The sequence below is a fragment of the Melopsittacus undulatus genome, chromosome 1 (assembly GCF_012275295.1).
Source record: "Melopsittacus undulatus isolate bMelUnd1 chromosome 1, bMelUnd1.mat.Z, whole genome shotgun sequence".
NCBI classification, from domain to species: Eukaryota; Metazoa; Chordata; class Aves; order Psittaciformes; family Psittaculidae; genus Melopsittacus; species Melopsittacus undulatus.
In genome coordinates, this window is record NC_047527.1 from 154,542,083 (window position 1) to 154,566,235 (window position 24,153).

Below are 24,153 nucleotides of genomic sequence, written 5' to 3' on the forward strand. Positions count from 1 at the left end.
GTATTCTAGCAGGTCTCACTGCTGCTTTGGGGTGAGATTCTGCCTTGAGAAGACACAGCCTGTGCTTCCTTGTCTTGTTTAAGCACAAGGGATTGGTGCTTCAGGCAGACACTGCAAATAAACTTAGCAGCTCTCTAAACTTAGAGCATTGGCTCTTCACCCAGCTGGATACCCAAGTTCATGCTAAATTCTCTGCTATTTATTATATTAGTAGATCATTGATATCTGTAGGGAGAAACATAACCATTCCTTGGAAAGAGATACTTTTACTGTAGCCTGTAATTCAGTCCCTCATCTGTAGCAGAGATGTTATCCCTTTTCCGACTGATTTTATCTGTTTCATACAAATATTTGTTAGACATTGAATGTGGAATTTTCTGTTTGTGATACTGTCACCAGGATGGGAAACCAGTTTTGAAATCCATGCTGCGTAGTTGGGCTTGTTGATCCCTTGGTGTGTTTCATAATGGGTCCATTGCCATTACGTGTTTGTGAGTGATGGGTGCAATATTTAGTGGCATGCTTCTACATTTTCCATTCTTGTATTTAAAGCAAATGGAAATGCTGCAGATCAAAACAATGTTTGGACTTTGGTCACACCAGGACTTATTTTGTCTATGTGAAAACTGAATGTGGAGCTGGTTTAGGATCAGTACTGGAAAATCCCCTTCTCCTTTGGATGCTTTCAGGAGTCGCAGTGGAGGAGCAGGTGCTGTTTGTGAGTGCCGGTGATGCAGGCAAGGAGATTGCTGCCATTCTGCAGAGACCTCTCAGAACTGTGATGGGTTGAGTCACAGTCAGGCTGTCTGTTGTACACTGCCGTACCCATGCAGTTGTTGTATAGGAGGCTGCCTACACATCCTTCCGCCAATTCACAAAGGCTCCTCGTGCCTACTCCTTCCAGCCTGATCACATAGGAGCAGTCTAGCATAATTTCAGCATTGTCTGATGTAAAACTGAGCTTGATTTCTGCCAGGCCTTTTTTTCCTGCAGAAATGATAGAAAAAAGGATGTAACTTATTTCCCTTTTGGTAAAATGAAGGAGAAAGATGAGCTTTGTTAGATGAGTTGTCCTGGTGCATCTCTTGAAGGAATGCAGTTTTCCACACAAGACCTAGTTGCCATAGACTGGTGGATCCCAGCCTGTTTAATGTGGTCTTGTCTGCTCTTTTCTCTGCCAGTCTTTCCATTCTCTGTTCCTACTTTCCAGTTAGAAGCATTTTATGGCTGCAGTCAAACACCATGGTAGTTTGAATGGACCCTGTTACCTGTATGCTACTGTATAATGACGTAACAATAACCAGTTGCTTTTCTTTCCCCTGTTGTCCTGTATGACTGTGTCACTGTCTCCTGACTGCTTTGCCACAGTGGGCACTCTGCCTTCCTCCTGGTTACACCCCCTGTTGTGCACATCAGGACTTGATGTCTGGTGTTTAACATTGTCCTGTAACTCCATGTCCTCAGCTCTTCTCTCAAATCTCAGCTTAAACTGCAGTTCTAGTGCCTTCCTGAGGAAGGCAGATGCAGTTGTTGCTTGACTTTAGGTTTGCCATGTTTCTGTAATGTCTCAGGAGTGTGAAGGAAGGCTGAGATAAGGAAGAAAGGAAGTATAAGAAATAGGGAATACAGTAATGAAGATAAAAAGGCAGCTTATAGGGGACAGTGCTGAGTGAAGGCTCTTGGAAGGACACTGGTGCTGAAGTTTAATCAAATGACAGGTTGCCTTAGGAAGAAAATAGAATTGATGAAGAGGATGAATGGAGACTGCCTGCACCAGAGTCCCTTATCCTTCTCAGGAAGCATATCCTTAGGATTTGCTTCCTAGAGTTATTTAAATCACCTAAACGAAGGCAAAATGGTGAAGCCTACAGTATGTGATAAGGAAGCTTAGGAAAAGGAAAAGCAGTGTGGAGAAAATGAAGAGCATCCCTGCAATTTTGGGGTATTAGAATGCTGCCTGGCTTTTCATTTTGGGTCCAAGGCAGTTTTTACTGCCTTTACTAACTAGCACTCTGAACCTCTTGATAGGAACCTACAGCGGACAGCTAGAAAGCTTGTTCTGTATTAATGCAGGATTGCTTTAGATAGAGCTACAAAATAGGTTTGGAGAAATGCTCCTTTTTAATAGTGCAGCAGCACTTCTTGAACTGCCTGCTCTGGGATTTAGTGTCAGTACTGGTGCAGCTATAGTGGGTCTTGCCTTTCACTTCTATATTTGCTTCCTAATCACAATGAATCTGTTCTATTGCCAAGCTCTGAGGTTGGTTCAATAAACTGAGAATTACATCTGCAGTTGCTGTGGGCAGTATACTTTGAGCCAGTTCCATCTTTAATGTGAAGGATTAAGGTATTGGCTAAGTCGATTTTCCTTCCCAGTGAAAAGGGAGTATTTCTGTCTGGTGGTTTCATCTTCCTGGGTGTTGATAAGGAAGCTTTTGAATTCAGTAAGAACAGGTATAAACTTCATTATGGAAGCTGATGCAGATTTTTGAGCCCATGGTAGTCAAATATGGAATATTAAGCATCTGTGATCTTGGTGTGACACTTGGATTAATGTTATTGTGCATGGCTTTGAGAGATAACTTGTAAAGGCAGGTGAGCATTCTTTGGGTGATGCTGAGCACCACTGGTTATAGCACAAGGGAAGTACAAAGAGCTTGCTGTTAAAAACAGCATCTCTTCTAAGGAGGAATGTTCTTTCCTGTAGCTCTCTAAATGCTTTGTTGGACAGTTGGATGTTGGAGGGCTTCCTTCTCCTTCTTGAGAAGACTTTGGGGTATTTTAGCCTGGAGAAATCCAACTGTTATCAATGCTGCCCGAAATGTCCACATTGGGAAACATGATCAAGGCTTTATTTCTCTTTCTGATCACTCTTTGGTTTTGTTTGGTGATTGGGGAATGTTTCTCCTCAATTTGCAGCAGGGATTTGCACGAGAGAAGTACATATAGTGGGTAACTGAAACCCAGTACAGACTGTACAGATCCGCATTCTGCTATAGCCACTGTCCAATTTCCATGCTTTAATAGGCTATGGAGTTTCATTTGTAGAGATGTCAAGAAAATGGATAACGCTGATTTCCTAAATACTTCACCTCCTTGCATTTTGAACAACATGTTTAAACCTTTTCCTTTCTCCTCTTCTGCTGGTCAATTCAATCTCATTCGTGTGGTACCAGGTTTGTTCTCATTCTGTGCTGCTCTCACTCATTTTCTCTGTTTTCCTCCCTTTTCCCCTCACATTGTTGGGTCACAACAACACATCATGGTTGTTTCTGCTTTGCCTCATGGTCATGGGTAACATTGACCAAGAGGGAGAGGAGAGGGTCTGCAGCATTTAGTACTCTTGTGCCTTGAGCTGGGTTTGGGTTTTGATTTTGGTTTAAGGTTTTGGTTTAAGATCTAAACAGTTCTGATTCTGTGGAGCGAGGGTTCTCTTGCAATGTCTGCCTTGAAGTATTTGTTTCCCATAGGCAAATTTAACCTGCCGACCATGAACTATCTGGTGGATGTGCAGCTCACTGTGGGTTTGTGACGGGGAGGAGGAGGAAGATAATAGGGTGCAGCCACTTCATGAGCATTAATGATAGACCTCTGTTTGAATGAAGGTTGTGTGTGGGCTTCGTGACTTCCTGAATCCTTTCCTTGGTAAAAGCACTGTTGTGATGGAAACGTGGATCCAGTCAGTCGTGTGCTCTGTAGACATACAGAAGTGTTTTCAGTCTAGAGCTGGGTGTTGTGTTTCTTTCCCTGCTATTGTTTTCACCAGCTTATGCAGTAAACATGTCCATTCCCTGCTTATTTCTCCTTCATAACCAGAGTGATAGAGGAAATAACATTAAAATCATGCCATTATCACCTGTATTTATAGCATTTGACTTGGGAACAGGATATGAGTTGCGAAGTCGTGAAAAGAGATTACAGATACAATAATGAATGTTGTAAATCTGTTGCCGAGACCAGGAATGATTTCTCTTTGGGCATTTATATGAACCCTTTCTTTTCCTTCCTCTTTCCCCTTCTACTGCTGCTGTTTCATACTCAAGATCCATATCTGCCAGAATTGCCTGCAGGTATTTAGATGGAGTAAAGGGCCTTCCATCTTCCTTTCTTACAGAGCTGTGACATGGCAGCACTGCCTTGTTTTGTACATACAGCACATGCTGAAAGATGGAGCTTGCACAGAGAGTGTCTGAGGATCGTTTCAAAGCTGCTTTACATATTGATTACTCCAATTGCCATTTAATTTGCTGTATAGCAATACACGGTGCCGTAACTATTTCTCTGGCATTCTTATTGATTGCTGTAATTCTGCCTGACATTATATGCATATATGGTGTCACCATTAAATATTTATGTGCTCATGAAATGTTAATATGTCGGGTTAATGTGAAACCCAACAAAATGCATTTGCCAGAAGCGAATGGGAATGCTGCTCCGTGTGCTTCCCTTCCCCTCCCCCTTTCATTTTGCCTCTCCATTGATTTTATTACCAGTGTTTCTCTGCTGTATCTAAATCTGTGTCAAAGCCCCCTGCTCCAGTATGCAGATTTGATGTTTTATTATGTGAGAGATAAACCACAATAACCATAAACCAGGAGAAGCCATCTCGGAGAGGTGTTGGGGCACAGCTTCACACTGGGCTTGTGCTGCTCGGTCATTGCTCCTGCATTCAGGTAGGGAAACATAGCACGGTCCTCCAGGAAAGAGGCTGAGGCAGGATGATTCATCTGGAATGCAAAAGCACATTCCCATGTTCCTTGAGCAGTGGTTGCAGCAGTGTAGAACAGGAACTGCAGGGGTGTTTTTGGTGCAGCTGTTATCCAGAGATGAGACGGAACAATTGTATGTAATGTAACCCAAAGCATTGAGAAGGAGAAGCAGCTCCTCTTGGGGAAGTGATGACCATGGCTCTGACCCTGCCCTGTTGGAAAAGGCCAGGAAAAAGTCACAAAGGTCACATATTTATCATATCCCTGAGGATTTTGTATATTTCTGTGGGAAGTGTGAAGGTGATTTAAAAACAACACTGATGGAAAGCAAAAGGAAGTGATTATCCACTCTTGTAACACAGAGAGGGACCAGCCATTTACATGCCCCATCCCTGGCAGTGCTCAAGGGCAGGTTGGACACAGGGGCTTGGAGCAGCTGCTCCTGTGGAAGGGGTCGCTGCCTGTGGCAGGGGTTGGAACTGGATGAGCTTTAAGGTCCCTTCCATCCCAAACCAGACAGAAGGAAAGCAAAGCAGAGAGCACTGTCTAAACATCTCTTTGTGCAGGAAGGTTTAGAAAGCTTCTGAGGTTCTCTGGTGTTGGCAAAAGCTCTTACCTTTGAAATCCATTTTCTTCCTCTGTCCCTCATCCCCAGGCTGTGCAGCAGCTGCTTAGGATGGGGCTTGTCACTCATTTGCCATCTACAGTGAAATCTCTTATTGATTTGTGGTGCTAGGGAAAGCATTACCCAGCTGTGTGTGATACAGCAGAACTCAATGGGTGTACAAATGTGCAAGGAATTCTTTTCTCCCATTTCTTTTGCAGTGTCACTCAACAGAGAATACAAAGACTCTGCTTGAGTTGCTTTTGCAGCATTCAGAGGCTTGATGCAAGAGTGATAGTTCCCTGAAGTGTTCTGCACACAAGCACAAGTTTCTTCCATAGTAGAGAGGATGTGTGTGTTCTCTTCTGTTGTTGGCTTCCCTATGAGTTTTGATGCTTGGATCCTTTTTGGAGCCTGAATCCTGCTGTGTTTTTTGGGTTGTCTGTATATCCTCAGCGTGTTCATGTCTCTACATCATTATATCTCATTTCCTTTAACTGGCAAATTTGAAGTAAAGCTCTTTCTTAGGCTTCTACCGCAGTTCCTCCAAGCCAGGTGTGGTGCAGAACAGCAGCATTGCATAGGAATGGCAAAGCTTCCTAGCTGGCTATGGAGCAGCACTGCTTCTGTGTTGCCGACTGCCTCAGACATAGGTCATGTACCTGGTTTGTGGAAATAGAGCCTCCAGTTACAGGTTCCAAATTCAGCCTGGTGTATCTTGCACACGTGGGATGTGGAGGACAGTGCTTCAGCGCATGGGTTCTTCAGACTGATCTGTTCCTGTTCTGCTTCCTCCTTCAGATCGTCCTGGAGAACAGCAGTCGAGAGGACAAGCACGAGTGCCCATTTGGCCGAAGTAGCATTGAGCTGACAAAGATGCTGTGTGAAATACTGAAAGTAGGAGAGCTACGTAAGTTGCCCTGTTTGTTTAACCTCCAAGAGCCACAGAGTGAGTTCGGTGATGCCTGAAGTGTATTTCAGTACATGTGTTTTCTCCTGAGGATCGGTGCTCAGCATGGTCCCATACTGAACACTGGCACTCAAAATGACTGTGTCTGTTTTGCTATGTGCTTTACTGGTTTGTGAGCAAAGCAGGGATGAGGATGGAGTAGGGGAAATGGTCACCCAGTCGTTGAGTCTCTTCTATATGAAGCAGGGTAGCTGCATCCTTTCTGGATGGGTCAGCTCATTTCCCATTGGGTGATGTAGTATAGGAGACTTTATTGTCTTACCATTCCACGTGCTTATCCATAGGTTGGTTTTATATGAGTATCATAGTCATTCTTTGTGGGATTGCTCATCTAAACTGACACATCCTGTTTTCTCTTAGATATCTAATGCTCTATCTAAATACCAGATGACACTTTTACTCTAACAGTGTGCTATGAAATACTGTATTTTAATAGAGAGTAAACAAGCTGTCTGGCTTCGATTCCAGACCCTAGATAAATTGTTAGTTACTATCCAACAGAAAAGGATGTCTGTATCTTCATTAGTCTGGAGTGTTGGTGTTTAACTATCAGTACCTATATATAAACTTCACTTACCCATCTATAGTATTTTGGATCCAGCTGCAGTCTGCTTTGGCAAGCACGACCTTTCCTTGTTGCACAGCAGGGGACACAGCTGAGATGCTTGCTTGCTTTTGGAGACATTTTCTTCCTATTGAATCTTTTCCCTAATAAAGGTTTTTCTTCCACCTTTACATCCAAGTCCATAGAATGTAATGAGAGAAGCTGTGAACCCATTTGAATCAAGTGCTAAAGATCAGTTTTGATTTTACAAATGTGCAGAAAAATACCTGAGATCCAAAGTACCCCTTCATAGGTGCTGTTCCTGTGCATGTCCCATAGCTCCATGGGACTCACACTGCAGTTGGCTGCTGATGAAGGCGATTGATCTACAGGTTATCCAGGCATCCCAAGCATTTTCTTTGCTGGCTCATAGGAAGTCATTCAATAAACAAACCCCTTTTCTGCCACAGGCGTGTTTGTTGTCCATGTGCAGGGGTCTGTTAGTACATAGATGGTTTGCCATGGATGGTACTGGTTGTTCTGATTGCTTTTAACTTCTGCAGATAGGTCCTGGCATGGTTTTATTGTGTAGTCTTTTAAATAGAGGACTGTGAATACAATGAGAGGACTTGCGGTGGGGGGGGGGGGCAGGTTACCATATGGAGAAAATAGGAGAGCTATTTTTGCTGTGTTAGTTTTAGGAAGATAATAAATACTCATTTTTTTCACTTGTTTGGGGGTTTAAAGTGAGGGGTTTTTGTTTGGGTTTGGTTTTCTGTTGCTGAAGTTCTGTTTTCTGAACAGTGGCTGTATGGTTTGGAAGCATGGGGTTAGAAAGGAAACAAGGATATCTCTGGCTAAGGAGTGAGACCTGATGATGTTCTGGAGGCACTTGATTTGGTGTTAGTGAAGCTGCAGGTCATTGGGATGCCCGCTGTGTGGCTTTGCACCACTTCAGTGGTGTCCTTCCATAGGTGTGTGATGCTGTACAGACATCTGATGCTGAGGAGAAGTGCCCTGGTGGTTCTCTCAATGGAAAGCAGCTGTAGCACAGCTGACTTCTGTAATGTGATGCTAATCTACACCCACAGAGCATGTCTCTGGATGCAGTAGTAGGGTTGCATTGTGTTCTACATTCATGGGGGACAGAGCTGAGGGTGCCTTGGTGATTCACCTGGTTGCCAGTGTGTTTCCTTAATGGCTTTGTTTACATGGAGCTCTGATGGTCATTTGAAAAGGCTGTTATAAAATACACCTTTAAAATAATGCACATAAAAGAGGTGTCCCAAAAACGGCTGTCGGAAGCGCATCCAAACCCAGCTGTGATCAGCAGGTTAGCCTGGTGAGGAGTGCAAACCAGAACTGGCATCTCTGGGAAATGCATGTTCAGCTTGATTCTTCACTTGGAAATCAAGAGTGTACTTCTGAATAGGATTGGACATCTTAAAGCTCAGTAATTACAGCTCAGGGCAGATGTGTCCTGTTTGTGTGTGAGAGGTTTCAGGCTGTGTTTGGGCTGACAGGGTTTCTTTGGACATTCAAAACCTGTCACTTTTGTGCACTGGAACATGGACCTTTTTTCTCACCACTTTCTAAATGGTATAATTTAAAAACCACAATGAATGACCTTTTTCTCATGAAATATTCAGCAGTAGAAACTTTCTTCAAGTGCAGAGTAGATAAAAGCTGCTACACTGTCCATTATTTATGAAGAGCACTCTAATGCTGATTACATTCCCCTTGCTCCACTGTATTAAATACCTTCAGGCAGCAAGAAGACATTTTGCTGTCTTTTTGGTCCTTTCAAGCACACATTCCAGGATGAGCTCACAAAGTGTTGAAGGCCACATCTTCTGCTTCTATATTTCCTCAAATCCAGGTATTGGACTTCTTGATTCTTTGACTTTGGTTCCAGGATGTTCATCTTGGATGAACCAAAGTGTTGTCTTGGAAATTCCTCTCTTCTTCAGCAAAGCATTTGGAAGGATTGAAAGCTAATGTAGCCTCTATCTTCCCTCTTCCTCCCTAAAGGTTCAGGCTGTGACATGTGCGCTCAGGGGAGAAGGAACTGCCCATGTAACAGACCCCTGGTACAGCTTCCCAGGGTTGTTGTTGCCTTATTTCCATACATGCTCAGCTGAAATAGATTAGTGTTGAAGCTGGTGAAGAGCCTTGTTGCTGACAGAGGAACAGTAAATTGATGCTGTGTGCACTGAGGGGAGACAGTGCTACTAACAGAGCAGTAGTCTAAAGATGTTCATAAGCCAGATCCTTGCATGCCTGAAGTTATTCTATAGTTAAGGCATGTCAGACTTCAAGTGTTTTGCCACGTATTGTCAAGCAGGACACAGATGTTTAACTGTCAGCCTTCTGATTTGATTGCTTTGATGGGTGGTGTTTAGGGGCTTCTGCAAAAGTCTGCGCTCGAGCTTAATGACACACCACAAGGGTACATGCCATATGTCATATGTGTGGATTGTCCTGAAGCTTCTATCAGATAAACAGCTTCTTCACTGGGTTTTCTTGCTTCTGTGTCATGAGGGATTGAATTGTCCCAGGGTTTCGTTAGGCTTGATAAATGTACAGGGTTCTTTCCTGGAATGAGAACATCTAAAATGCGAAGGGATTGTAATGCCTTTAATGCTGCTTGCACATCCTTGCTACACATTTCTCACTGCGATTATTGCCTAGGTTGCAGGATAGAAGTGCTCTAGAAAGACTTTTATTATCGTCCCTTTATCAAATAGGACATGCTGGGCAGTCGTAGGCATACAGAGATGCTCGTGGCTGTGCCCACTGAGGTGAAGGTAATCAAATCTCATGCTTCAAGGAGTAAGCTGATGGCTGCAGGGGGCAGGGAGCACTCAGTCTTTGCACGGATTTTCCTCTGCATTACACAATCCCTAGTGTGCAGTGAAGCTTGTTGCTGTTGGTCTGTCCCTAACAGCACATGGGTCACTGCAGGACCTGACCTGAGGCTTCTCCTGGTTTGATTTTCCTTTTGCTACAGCAAATCCAATACTTTTATAGCCAAATGCTGTGTTTTATGGTTTTTTTCCCCCTCACTTGAAAGCCAATTGCCTTTTCACCCTCCTCTTCCTCCTCCTCCTCTTACATTTAAATAGAATAGAGCCCCAGAAAGAGTAAATAAAATTAGATAAAGCAATTCTTACTGTTCTCACATTTCTTCTTGCAGTTCTGTTTTCTGGAGACTGAAGCATTTTACAAGCCAGGATATGTTTGTTAGGAAGTTGAGAAACTTTTCTGGCCAAAAAGGTGTTTAATGAGAAGTAGCAATTTTCTGTTTCATCCAGATCCTTCATCCTTGCTTCAGAATATAATAATTACAAATAAATCCTAACCTCCTTTGTCCAATTTTCCATTCATTCCAATGCATCCACCTTTATATCCTCTCACCCAACCCATCACCATATCAGATAACTCCCAGTCACAGCAAAAATTAGGCAGAACTTGAGTGACAGCATCCAAAAACTGTTTCAGTAGTGATGAGTGAAGGGGGGGATCTAAAATAATACATATTGATCTTTTGTTTTAAGGGTTCCTTTGGAAACATGACTGGTAATTTAGCCATTCCTGACTAAAGGGCATTAACTATGCTTGTCCTTCTTGATACAAAGCGAATAACTTGCTGAGTAGTCTGAACTGTACTTTTGTTCTTCATGATAGCAGGATCTTATTTTATCCAGCAGCCCTCTCTGTTTGCTGGCACAGTTGTAAAGGACAGAGAGAACCAAACTTCTCTTTTCTAGGAAGATGCTTATTCCTTTGCAGTTAACCTCTCCTTGCTCTAAGAAGTCTCCATCTCTTCATGCCTATGGTAATCTGTGAAGCCTCTACAAAGCATCTACTGTCATCTGTGTGAATGGGAGCAGACACCTTCTGAGTGAGGTGTTTCATTCTCACCTCCGAGTGACAATAAGGCACATTTTGGAATGTGATTTTTCTACTCATGGCACTGTTGGCTTCAAAGTCTTCCTGGGTCAGTTAGCTAAACACCCTGACCAGTATCCTTTTCCTGTTGTCTACAGCCGTATGTCTGCTCTTTGATCTCTTCAGAGCAAGGACCATAACTTGTTTTAGATGTGCAAAGTGCTTCACTTCATTGTGTCCTGCATGCAGGATTCTTTAGCTTCTTTGAAATTACATTACAATTCCCAATATTATTAGTAATAATCAAAGACATGGTGTATGAGGGAGCTCAAAAACCACTTCAGGGCGAGAAAGATGTGGATAGAAGGGATTTTTTTAGCAAGTGATTAATGCATCAGAAGACAACAAAGAGGTAACTTGATTAAGTGTGAAGAGCTCTTTCATCTGGTAATGAAAGGGATAGCACAAATCAAGTTAAAACCTGATAAATTCAAACGTGGGAGTAAGGTATAACCATTAGGTATGAGGATGCTGAGCTAAGGAACTAGCAGAAGAGAAACAAAATGAGAGAAGAAGATGAAGAATGAGGGAATTAAAAAGAAATATCTTGATGTTGATTTCTTGTGCTGAGTGGATGTTTTTGGCATATTTGATGGTAAAAGAACAGCTGTACCTTGTGTTAATGTGGTTAGGGGAACGCAGTTTTATGATTTTTAATTTAATTTGGGTAGAGGAGGGCTATAATGGATGTAGGAACTGAAGAACTTGGGCAGATGTGACAGGAAACAAGGAATATTTCAATACTTTGGATTATTGCCATCGGAACAAGTATAGCTAAAATTGTCCTCCTTTGAAAACTCTGCATCTCCTCTGAGCTTGTAAGAGTTTGTTCACTGCTCATTCTGTGTGTTCCATACCTCTTGCTTTCCAAAGGAGATAAAGTGAAGACTGAAAACACTACAAAAAGCCATCTTGCACAGTCAGTCACTGGAACAGGCTGCCCAGGGAAGTGGTGGAGTCACCATCCCTGGAGGTATTTAAAACACATGTAAATGTGGTGCTTAGGGATGTGGTTTAGTGGTGGCCGTGGCGGTGTCAGGTTAATGGTTGGACTCAATGGTCTTAAAGGTCTTTTCCAACTTACATGATTCCATGATTCTAGTGGTGCCTGCCTTGAAGAAGGGAGCAGTAGGCACAATCTTAGAACAAAGTTCAAGCTTTTAAGGTTCATTTTCAACCTGTAGGAAGAAGCAGCTTCAGTCAACTGAGATGCAGCTCTGGAACAATATCTCTACATTTTTAGGGTTAGTCACCATTCAGAGACAGTTTAACACTAAGCAGATAGAAATTAAGAGGAGAACCCTTTTGTATTCCATTCTGGACCTCCTTATTTCACTTAGTGTTAATGTTTTATGAATGCAGATTTATTAAAAGGATCCAAAGTCTCTTGTATATTGCAGCAGGCTGTGCTTCAGACCTGAAGTAAGCCCTGATGGTTTCACAGCACTGCTGTGCAGCAGACTGGAAACTCTGCAGCTGCTCCTTGGAAAGAGGCATAGAGTTGCTTAAAGAATTGTACACAGAATCAGTGTATAAATCAGTGTTGATTTAACAGCACCTTTCAGTGTATTTTAATACTGCTTTGTATAGTCCAGCAGTGTTTATGTTGGCAGAGTTAACGGGTGTTGAGGGTGTGTTGAGGTGAAGCAGTGTACTTGAGGTTTAGTGTCTGGAAAGGGCAGAGTGATTTTGGAATGTGTAGACAATTGCATTAGCAGGAGAACAGCTTAAACTGCTAGTTCCTGTATTTCCCAAGAAAAGGTTGTACTTGGAAAGGCTAGAAAATGTGCCCTATTCTGGGACAAGAATATCCCCTTCATTGAGCAGTTGAATGCATCTGTCCTGCATCCGTGGTAGTGAGTGTGCCACTGATTGTCCCAGGTTGTCCCTGCACATGAAGCTTCATGGATGCTTGCAAGGCACTGGAGGCACTTCTGGATTGCTGTGGGGTCAGCTCATTTGTCAGACTCTTTTAGACCTTTTAACTTTCTTTACTTGAAGTTATTCAAGGCCAGGTTGGACACAGGGGCTTGGAGCAGCTGCTCCAGTGGAAGGTGTCCAGTGGCAGGGGTTGGAGCTGGATGAGCTTGAAGCTCCCTTCCATCCAAAACCATTCTATGATGCTGTGTAATTGTACTCAAGTTTTGGCATCACTCAATACTGTGGAAAGCTGCTTCTAAACTAAGTGATCATATACACACTTGAAAGTGGTGGAGGAACTGTTTGCATGAAGAGGTTAGAGTTGGCCATCAGTCATTCATGATCAAGTAACGGGGTGTCCTTGATTTATTGTTTTACAAGAGTTGTTTTCCCAAAGAGTTGATCAAAACAACAATGAAAGCAGAGCAATGAGAGCCTGAGAGCTTAATATGTTTTCCTTAAATTGTCATTCACCATCAGTACTGAATTATAAACCATGATCGAATTGCCCTTAGTACTTTGCTGTAAATCTTTACCAGTCAAACTCTGTCTCTGCAGGCAGAAATAACAGTAGTGGTGAGTAACCTGAAGGGCTGGAGCTGCTCTATGAAGGTGACACAGGTTTTTAACAGTGGGTTGTTGGTGTTAGGAACTGATTGAAATACCATCCATCACTTTCATTCCCATTGAAACACTAATGCAAATCTCAAGAAAAGGAGCTTCCAGCAATTAAACTTCACTTGCCCTTCTTGAAGAAGTATAGATTAGCTGGAACTGGGACAGGAGGAAGTTATAGACCCTCAAGCCTTTATCAAACCATAGAGATGTTCACATTCAGCAAGAGCTCTGTATAGTGCTGGCTAAGTGAAATAAAACCAGGAGTCTGCAGGATTGTATTGTGCTCATTTTCATGAAGAAGTGTTCAAAAAGTGAGTACATCCACTCTTGAAACTGCCCTTTCAGCTTTACTTCCTCCCTCCCCATGCAGCATTCCGTATTTCTGGATTAGCAGAAATTTTGCATAGATGTGAATGCATTTTCATGGCTTATTTATATGTGACAAGGACTTGAATGTCTTCTTTCATAATGTTTCTGGTCTCTTTGTGCTGACGTTTCCCCCTGGCTATCTTTTGTGAGATATAAAATAGCATAATTGTTAAATCTAAAGCTTTAATACCTGCTAGCAAGGGAGAGGGAAGGGGATTCTTGATTTTGGAAGAAGAATTCCAAATAGCATGTGGAATTGACACGCTGTCTATGTTAGTTGTGTGCCTATAGATCCTGATAAGTCATTAGAGGAATGTCATTAAATGCTGCCTACTCCAGGAGCCCCCCATGGCAGGCAGTTTGTTATCAGGGAGACATGTGTGTGTAACCATACACACTTTGTCTCTCAAGCCAGGTTGTTGTAGGAATTTAGGCTCCCGTTATTCTTTACTTCATGTACTGGGGATACTGGAACAAAATGGAGCTCTCTGTGAAGAATTATTAGATACATAAATACTTTGTGATGGAAGAGTTGGTAGCTGCCCCTGAACACCTTTTAATGCCCCTTGGCATGGAAAGCTGTGACTGTCTTGGATCTTTCCAAGATGTTTCTAAAGGGAAAATTCATGGCTCAGTTTAGAGATTTCTGTTTCTTTCCCTTAAGCCTTGTTCATTGCTGAAGTTTGTACACAAGCTTTATTCTTTCAGTTCCAGATGCTGTGTATGAGCAGACCTCTGGCCCCCAGCGTTTCTAGGTTCCCACCCCTTCAGGACTAAGCTCTCTGCTCATTTTCTCTGTGCCTTTGTGCTTTCTATGTGCACAGCTTGCTAAGTTACTCAGTAATAATCCCCCAGTCTGGCTGGTGGCTGTTTGCTGCCCTCATTACCACTACAGAGCATCACTTTAATTATTCCGAGCAAGGACTTGAAACATCCATCAGCTGTATCCAGATTTGTTGTCTCTTTACATCAAAGACCTGCTTGATGACAGACGCTTAAAAAACCATAGCATAATAATGTTAGCTATAGGCATGCATGAAGAGACTGATAAGTAACTAAGGAAAAGTGCTGGACTCTTCATCCATCTGAAGTAGGTTATTGAGGCACAAAAAATAATTGGTTGTTTTTGTACATACAAGTGTGAAAGAGTTCATTGGAGTGACACTGGCTCTCTTAAGCTTTTGCAGTAAGTTTCCTTGTGGTGGATAGTAAGAGCTTTGGGTGATTGCTCTTTGGCTGGCTGTATTTCAGTTTTAAGTTCAGAACCTCTCAGCACAAGAAGTATAATTGGTGTATGCATAGTAAAATCTAAGGCAAGATCACCAATAGGTTGTTCTTTGGGTCTCTCCAAGCACTCAGTGAGATTTAAGCACCAAACTTACTAAACCAGAAAGCAAAATGGCCTTATAACCGTACATTTTGTGTGTGATCATCTTAACATTAACATGTTCACATTAACATTGTGAATGTATTTTGTCCTTCGTGTGTTCAAGTGATGCACAATATACTTGCTCACCACCCTGACTGGTGCCTGGCCTGTCCCTGGGCAGTGATTGGCAGCTCCCAGCCAACTCCCCCAGATTCTATATGAAGCATGATGCTGTATGATATGGAATAGCCCTTTGTCTAGTTAGGGTCAGGTGTCCTGCCTCTGCTCACTCCTGGCTTCTTGCATCCCTTCTCACTGGCAGAGCACGAGAGACTGTTAAGCCCTTGATATGAGGGTAAGTGGTGCTGAGTAATAACTAAACATCACTGCTTTATCAGCATTGTTCTCAGACCGAAGCCAAAACACGGCCCTGCACCAGATACTAGGAAGAACATTAACTCTGTCCTAGCTGAAACCATGACACAGCCTTTCACTGTCCAAGCTGCAGGCTCTAGAGTACCTTGGTGAATAGCCCAGTTGCTATTTGAGGCTTTAAGAGTAGATGGCAAATCGTACCTAAGATGTTTAAAGAGATTTCAGGGTGTATAACTGAGCAGGAAAAGTTACCTGAAGTCTGAAACCAGCATACCCTCTGCTTTCCAGTTTTATTGCCTGCTTTTCCCCCCATGACTGCTTTTCAGCTGTGTTGTGCTGGAACACAGCAAACATGAGCTTGTGATTAAGCTGGAGCAACCCTTGGTGCTGTTACAACTCATGGGCTTGGTACCAGCTAAGGGTTTAGATCTTGGTAGCCTTTGCCTAAATTAATGTCCTAGGGTCCAGTGTACTTCCAGTCTGGAAGTACTGCCTTTTCATATAGCAGTCCATGGTCAGGGTTGTCATAAGCCTGGAAGGACTGGAGGGTCACTGTTCTTTAATTGTGTTTTATTGATTTGCTGTATTTAAAGGCATTCAGAGTCTTCTTGAGCATTATTTGTGAGGTATTGAGCTTTGCCCAGAGAAGCTGTGGCTGCCCCATCCCAGTGCCAGGTTGGATGGGGCTTGGAGCAGCCTGCTTTAGTGGAAGGGTTGGAGCTGGATGGAGCTTTAAGGTCCCTTCCAACCCAAACCAGTCTGGGATCCTGTGATTTACTGGCAGATGTTTGGAAGTTTTGGAAGCATGTCCTGGAATTGTCGTCTTCCATCAGCTTTCAACAGTGGAGCCATCAGCCACCCCTTCCATTTCCTCTCCCTTCTCTATAGCAAAGGGTAGTTCTAACAACTGTTTCCTTGCATTTGAAAATGATGTATGTTGGGGTTTATGTACAGTCACCACATCTACAGGGTTTGCAGTGCAGCCAGCATGGAACATAACCTATTGCATTTCTTGGCTGTGCTTGATTTGTGTGATTATGAGGTTCCCCCAACCCCGTTTTTAAATAGCACATCATCATGTTTTAGGAACATTTGAGTTGTGTTTTCAGTCTTTTTCCTGACATTTGCGTATTAATTAAGAGACATTATGTAAATTTTGTATCATGGTGAATATATTATCAAATCAAATGGCCTTTAAGGGTAATTGTAGAAAGCTAGGGAGAAATAATGTGACTGGAGTTCACTTCTCTTTTCCCGTACAATTAAGTACCAAAGACTTGGAATTGGCACTTGAGAAATGGCAATAATGTATTGGACAGGAGGCATACCTTGGTAGGCTTTTTGGGGGGTTGGTTTGGGTTTGGGGTTTTTGGGGTATTGTTTTGGTTGTTGTCTTTTTGCCATCTGTTGTCTGAGGTGGCTTTCTCTGTATCTATCAGAGTGAGCTTAGAAATAAACACCAAAGTACCATTATCGATAGATGGAGTTTCAAGATGACACCGAATGTGGTGTGAAATGAGGAAAACTCCGTTTATTGGAACTTCTGGATTAGATAGATGGAGAGCTGGGTAATGATGGATGTGTTGGGGACCTTCATGAGAGTCAGGATTTAAAACCTCATTGAATTCATATGCTGTAAACCTCCCAGTTAGCTGTAGCAGCAGCAGCCTCTTGCATTACTTAGCTGTGATAAAGCTGAGCTGACCCTCAGACAGACAAATTTACGCATCCTCTCAGCACACTGAAGAGCTATTTCTGTCCCTGCTGCTGACAATGAACAAATAACCAAGCGTTTCCATCAGCAGCAGTTCTTTTCCTCCTCTTTTCCACCCCCAGATTCCAGGGGTGGGTGGTGACAGCTTGAAGTGATTAGATGCATTGTCAGATACCTATTCACTTTGAATATTACACCAAAAAAGTGGTTTTCCTTGTCACTGCTAAATTATGAATTTTTAAGTGTTTTGTAGATGTTTTGCTAAAGCTGTGACAATTATTTGCTTCTGTTATCCACTCCAGTTTAAACTTCCTGTGCAGTGTGTGTTCTTTTCCATGTATCAATGGAAGATTGGATTTCCATGTATCAATGGAAGGCATATCTTGACATGCATGGACAGTCACATCACAAGTGGTGTGCTTTATTTGGCATTGGATTTCACTTAGCGCAACAGGGGGACAATATTCCCAAAATGCCCTGCCAGGTCTTTGGCACTTAATGACATGGGTTAGTGGTGGCCTCGTCACTGTTGGTTTAATGGTTGGGTTGGATGATCCTGAAGGTCTTTTCCAGCCTAGTTGACATGATGATTCCATGACCTGCATAAGCAATTCACTCGCAGCCTTGAAGTGTTTATGATCCAAACATGGTTAAGCAAAACCTGTGTCTTATTTTGGAAGAGCAAGATAAAGGAAAATCTAGGCAAAAATAAAGTGTACCTTGTTCTTCATGAGAAGGCAGGAAACAAACCACTGTGCTGGCTCATTCTCAGTAGGCTCAGGTGCCGTGGTGGAGGAGACCTTTACATCTGATATGATGAGTTCATATACTGTGGTTGTACCAGGGTGAAAAAGGATGTGAGTCAGAGTCTCATTCTTCTACCCCCTTTGTGTCCAGAGTCTCTTGACCTCCTCCCCCAGCAGAGAGAGCTTCTGACAAATGTGACCATGGTATTATCTGGCTTTGTAGCTAAAGGAAAAGCTTGTAACTGAACTCTTCCCAGTTTGCTGTAGATAGTGAACAGTGGTGTGAAGATTTGCTGTCCTGGACGTTCTTCCAATATCAGTTTCCCAGGGAAGACCACAGGTTAGCAGATGGGTTAAAAGCCAGGTAATTCATCTGCTTCCAGCTGAAGTAAAGGCTAAGCAAAGATAACTTATGCAGGGAGGTTTAAAACAGATGCTGCTTCGGAAAAGGTGTGTTCCCAATAAATTTTGGAGGATTTATGTTTGTACTTAACTGAGGTGGGACATGATCCTAGCTCCTTTCCAATGTTTCTGTACTAGTCTAGCTTCCTGCATCACCCTTTAGGTCTGATTCAGGATACTGCCTCTCTGTAGCAGTTAATGGTTATATACCTCTCAGGAGCTCCTAAGCACATCAGAAGGCAGAAGAGGAGGCCAGAACTGCATCCCACTGACAGTTTCAGGGAACCCTATGATTTATCACAGCTGCTGTAGTTACTCTCTTAAAACCCCAAAATTGTCTCATTGGGGAGCATTTAGCATGTAAACCAAGGCAGCTCTATTTCCTTTTCATCAAACATGCAGTTTGAAGGGTCGCCTTCTGTGTGTCATCTCATTAGTGGGAGCCCATCTGCTCACATCTCTTCCAGAGTAGTCCGACGGGTGTGTGTTGTGTGTATGCAGCATGCACAAAGGTTTCCAGTTCCAGTCAGTGTTGATTCCCATTAGGCTTGAGGCAGGAGAAGAAAGATTAATGATTCTGGAAGAGGAGGGAAAGATGCAGGCACTTGAAACCTTGTCTGGATTGGTCCATCTGCCCTCACTCAACTAACAGCCATGTATGTATAATGAGAAACTTGCTCGTTTAAGCTACACTAATGATGGTTCTTACTGATTGTATTTGGGCCCTGATGTGGAGTAAAGCAAGGTTTGTCTGTCATGCACTTATATGTCACAGACTTTTTCATCCTATTTTCAAGTTGTGCCTTGCTTAATATGGAGTAACCCCCTTCATACAGTGTTCCAAAGACATATTTGTTCTGGTGTCTTGCATCTTGCAGTATTCCCATGCAGACAAGCCATATTACAGGAGCTGTTGTGGCAGCATCTGTTTTATTCAGTGGAAAGATCTGATCTGTCTGATATCTGAGGGAGGAACAGTTCATCTCTCACTCCTCACAACAAAACGACTCCTGCAGCACCAGGACTTGTGCTGCCTGACTTCTGTTTTATTACTTAGACATTTCAGGGCTGATGTGAGCTGTGATTTGAGAATTCCCAGGAGTGAGACTGCAGCTTTTCCCCCTTTACCACCTGTGCTTCTCAAGTGCCACAGGCTTTTATTACAGCCTATTGGAAATCTCAGGAGTGCCATTCAGTCAGAGCAGATTGATGGGGTTTTGAGTCTTGTGGTCTTAAGAATGTATATTCAGGGTTATTTTGGTGCATGTATAAGAAGCTGATCACGTTTTTAAGACATAGAAGAATGTATTTAATGGCAAACCTTTACAGGTGATGAACAGCCCACTCACATTTCTCACTGATATGTTACCTTTTCATTAAAACCTCTTTGATCTGTCATGTTAAACCTTACATTTCGGAGGTTGGATCAAGGAAGTGTTCATTGCAATTACTGTGTTCTGAAGAGAAGAACACATTAAAAATTATGGCACATGGGGATCTACTGCTGCAAAAGATGTACATCTCTTTGTCTTGTTTCTGGGCGAAATGAGGATGATGCCTGTCAGCCCTGTTCTATCTGATACATGTTCATGTTGTGTGATGTGTTTCCTGCAGCTCTGCAGCTGGACTTTCTTGAGAGGATCTCATTTGCAGTTGCGTGTTCTGGAAGCTGTATTTATTGGTTTTATGGAAGCTTTAAAGTTCTGTGCAGTAGAGAACGCCTGCTAAAGGTGTTAGACATGGATAAGCTACAGCCAGAATCACTAGGAATTAGGCAGTGGCTGAGGCTTTGTCTAACAGTGAATAGTAGCTTCAGTTCTGGACCACTTGGAGCCCAGAAGTCCATGGGGCTCCATTGACAGAGTGCTGAATCACCTTGTGGGAAAACAAGGCCTTTGCTGCTCCTTACCACCCAGGTAAGAAGCCCCAGCAATTTAGAAACCCAAGATCAATGTGCTCAGTAGAGACCTTTCTGCTCTTGAGAAATGGATGGTCTCTGAAATGCATTAGGTTTGAGTGCAGCCTTTTTCATCTGTGAGCAATGTAAGGCTGGCAGTATTAAATATGATGAAGCCATTACTTCTGGAGGTGAAATATCACCATTGTACCAAATGGAAGTCTTTGTGCTGAGCCATCACTTTCAGGGAAACCCACGAGCCTCTCAGGATCTCATTTCATCTTGACTAGGGGGAAATGCAGCTCCTGGAGCAGATGGGAATATCCCAAGTAACTGTATGAGCACTATGTTATGAGGAAGGAGGATTACAGGGAGAACAGAAACCAAAGGGGGGTGTTATGTGTGTGATGTAAACAGATGCTGACTGCATGTAACAATACAAAGAAGTCAATTTTCCATTAAATTTTAAGGTTTTCCCATCTTCTTCCTACTTTTAGAGTCATCCTGTTTCCCCAGTGTGGAATTGGTCAGTTGACTTTGGTCGGTTTCACAGTGTGGATTGGTCGGTTGACTTTGAGATAACTGATTTCTGGCAAGCCAGTTTAGCTTCTGTGTTGAATGAAAATGGATTTGAATAGAGAGATGAATGTGGCTAGAAAAGGAAAGAACTGATCGGTTTTGTGGTAGGAGCAGAAATCAGATCGACCTGTGCCCCTCAGATGAACAGAGATGAGCAGATGTGACAGCTGGATCAGTAACTAATGCAGATGTGGCTAAGATTGCAAATGTCTTCCTTTTGGCTCCCATGTCAGTGCAGCACATATATCATTATGCAGGAAAGGTGGTGTAGAGCTTAACTGTCCTATACAGCCTCCTTTCAACCTTATAGTTGGGAGCACTGCTTTCTGGCCATGTGCTGAGTTTAAATACTTCTGTGTCGAGCAGAAGCAGATGGACTTTGGGAATGAGTGCCTCTCATTCAGACTCCAGTGCAGTCAGAATGACACTGTTGTGCCCCAGATGCAGACTGAGGAGAAGATGGTGGTGGCTCAAAGGAAGGTACTTGATCAAGCATACGGAAATTGGAACATAATCCTTTGTTCCTCCCCCAGATACCCTGGAGCTACCAAAATCCAGCGTCTTTCCCACAGAATGAGTATATTCACTCTATAAAGTGCGTAATGCTGCATGTCAGAGCCTCCACCATCCGTGCACAGACAGAAGTGGAGAGAGAAGTGTGTGAATGCAGACAGAGTGTAGCAGACAAAGACATAGCCCACGTTTCCTACAAAGGCTGGGGGTTTGCTTTGGGTGAGTAATGCAGAAACCAGGATGCCCAGTTCCGAGTACTGTATCTAAGAGAGATTTGAAATAGCAATTGAATGTAATCGGTGTACTAGGCACGCATATTAGTTCATTGAACTTCAGTCTTCATTAAATCTGTGGTTCATTGCTTATGCTTCTGCGTGGATGTGTGCTGCCTACTTTTGATAAGTGTTTTTGTGTGCACTTTTCGCCAAGTGACTATTCCTATTTTAAAACATTTATTAAAGAAGTGGCTCATGTCTTTTTCAGGCTTGTTTGAATGAGTCAGCTCAGACATTAGAGCTGCTCCCCAATTATGCTGTAGTTTTAATTGTCTGTTTATGAGAGAGGAAAATTAAGCCAGCAACTGAATAGTTTGAATTTGTAGGTAGTGGGAATACAAATGTGGAAGGCCTGAGGAGGGTGTTTCTGTGCTGATAGGACAAGAGGTAATGGGTTCAAACTTAGGGGAAGTTCAGGTTGGATATAAGGAAGATGTTCTTTACTGTGAGGGTGGTGAGGTGCTGGAATGGGTTGCCCAAAGAAGTGGTAAATGCCCCATCCCTGACAGTGTTCAAGGCCAGGTTGAACACGTGTTCAGCTCATGTTCAGAGTCTTGGGTGTCATGGTCTAGTATGAGGTGTCCCTGACCATGCATGGCAGGGGGTTGGAACTGGGTGATCTTAAGGTCCTTTCAGTCCCAAACCGTTCTATGAGTCTGTGCAACTTCTATGTGTTTTAATGAGCTGATCCTTCTCTCTTTTGGTGTGAGGGTCTCAGCAAATCAAAGACCAGGTGTGTATCTAATGGTTTTACAGCACTCAGTGATAAAATGAAGTTCAGGCTGCATCCCAAGGGTCTGGAAAGGCTCAGACTGGAATTCTGGAGAAATACGATGGGAACTTGGAAAGCAGGTCGGCTGAACATGATAGCGTGTGAGCTGTCTTTTAAGACAGTGGTATATGAATGTTCCTTGGGTCTGTTTTGTGTTGGCCCTTATATTACAGAGGAAAACCAATGCTGGAGAAACTGCAGCAGGCTTGGGAAGAGAGGTGCTGTACAGACTTCAGTTGTTGCAGTCCTGGAAAGCTTATGGACTACTTGCCTGGTTTAGAGTATGATTTAGTGTTTGAGATAAGGCATCTGAATTACGCAGAAGGCAGCCCTATTTAATGGTGCAAAATACAGTTTCCCTGTTGGAATTTGCATGTAAACATCTTTGTTGTCTCAGTGTAGATTGGAGTCTGCTTATTCTTGTGTTTGTGGTTGTCTTAGGTTGGAAGGAAAACCAGGCATACGCTTCTTTCCTGTTTCTGCATTAAAAGAATAGGCTGCTGGTACTAAATCAGGGAAGAACCTGCAATACACTAAGGTGCAACAAAGGAATGTAGGGTTTAAACCAGGTTTTAGATCATGTTACAGTTCTTTGGTTTACTGCATTTTAAGCAATTATAGAATTTTAAAAGTAATTTGAACAGGTGTAGGACAGGAAATGGCACAAACTGTGAGAGTATCAGCATGCAGAAGAATAAGGTTCTTGTAGATGCTGGAAGCAACCAGACCATGCGACAGTTGTTCTCTGCAGTGAAAGCACTCTTCTGGTTTTCATCACTGCTATTTGGTGGTGATGTTGCATTTATCAGCTTCTCTTTGGCAGCCCATAGAAACAGCTCTGAGATTGATGGCTTTCATCAGTTGAGTTTGCTTCATTGGCATATCATAATGAACTTCACTCCATGTGGTGATATTTTAGGTATTCAACACACCACAACCTCATGTCTCAAGCTCCTTGTTTTGTTTGCTTGGAGATGTGAGGCTGCTTTAAATCCATGATGGTTTAATGTAATTCTTTATGTTGGCATTAGGTTTTGGGTTTTCTTTAGACTTTTGTGCCTTTTCTATTTCAGCCTTTTGAGATCCTGGGTTTTAATTTCATCCAACACTTGGAAGGATAAAGGGGTTTTGTTACTTTCAGTCTGTTTTCTTGAGAAAATGAGCCAGATACGATCAGTGTCTGTGTGCTTGTGCTTTCCAGTGATTTGGGTGCATGAGTTGCTTTCAACCCTGTCCTGGTTATGAAGGTCTGTAAGACTTAGATAAAATAGCTTTCTGAATACAGTAGGTTTCTTCCTTCAATGAGCAAAGTCTTTGCAGTGATCTCACGCCTTATTAGACAGATCCCTCTGGGGTCTTGGGGTTTTAAATGGAGACCTAAATCCACAAGAAGACAATTCTTGTTGATCCTTCTGTCTGTGGAAAGCTAAATACTGTCTCCCATAATGGTTATTTCTCTTATGGTACTGGTATTTTTGTTTTGGCTTTCAGGTGAAAGCTTAATGTTGTTGCCATCACAAAGTAGAAAGTACTGCTGGCATTTGTTATGTCAACACTGACAGTAGGTGATGCGAATGACTCCTTGGTAGGTACAAAATGACAGTGAGATTCCTGGCATTTACCATACACCCTATCTATGAGCTTGATTCCATGTGCCACAAAGTCCAAGGGGGGCATAGAATTCAGCAGGAAAAGAGGGGGAATAGGAAACTACATGGGGCACAAATATGGCTGCAAGATCTTTGTGTGAGAAGGGAGAGAACTGAGGGATGGTCCTGAGTGGAGGCAGTTGGAGATGTAGGGTCAGCACAGTTTGGGTTAATGGG

At 42.8% G+C, this 24,153-nt stretch overlaps 2 protein-coding genes across 4 annotated transcripts in view; one reads left to right on the plus strand and one right to left on the minus strand.

Moving 5' to 3' along the window:
* ANLN (anillin, actin binding protein) overlaps window positions 1-24,153 on the minus strand; it is an 819,922-nt gene that overhangs the window by 574,291 nt on the left and 221,478 nt on the right. The gene's annotated exons all lie outside the window — the stretch shown is intronic.
* ELMO1 (engulfment and cell motility 1) overlaps window positions 1-24,153 on the plus strand; it is a 247,265-nt gene that overhangs the window by 116,150 nt on the left and 106,962 nt on the right. For both annotated transcript variants that reach the window (XM_034062009.1, XM_034062008.1), the window contains exon 16: window positions 6,115-6,223. In XM_034062009.1, the coding sequence (XP_033917900.1) occupies window positions 6,115-6,223 (109 nt within the window). The remainder of the gene's footprint in view (window positions 1-6,114; window positions 6,224-24,153) is intronic.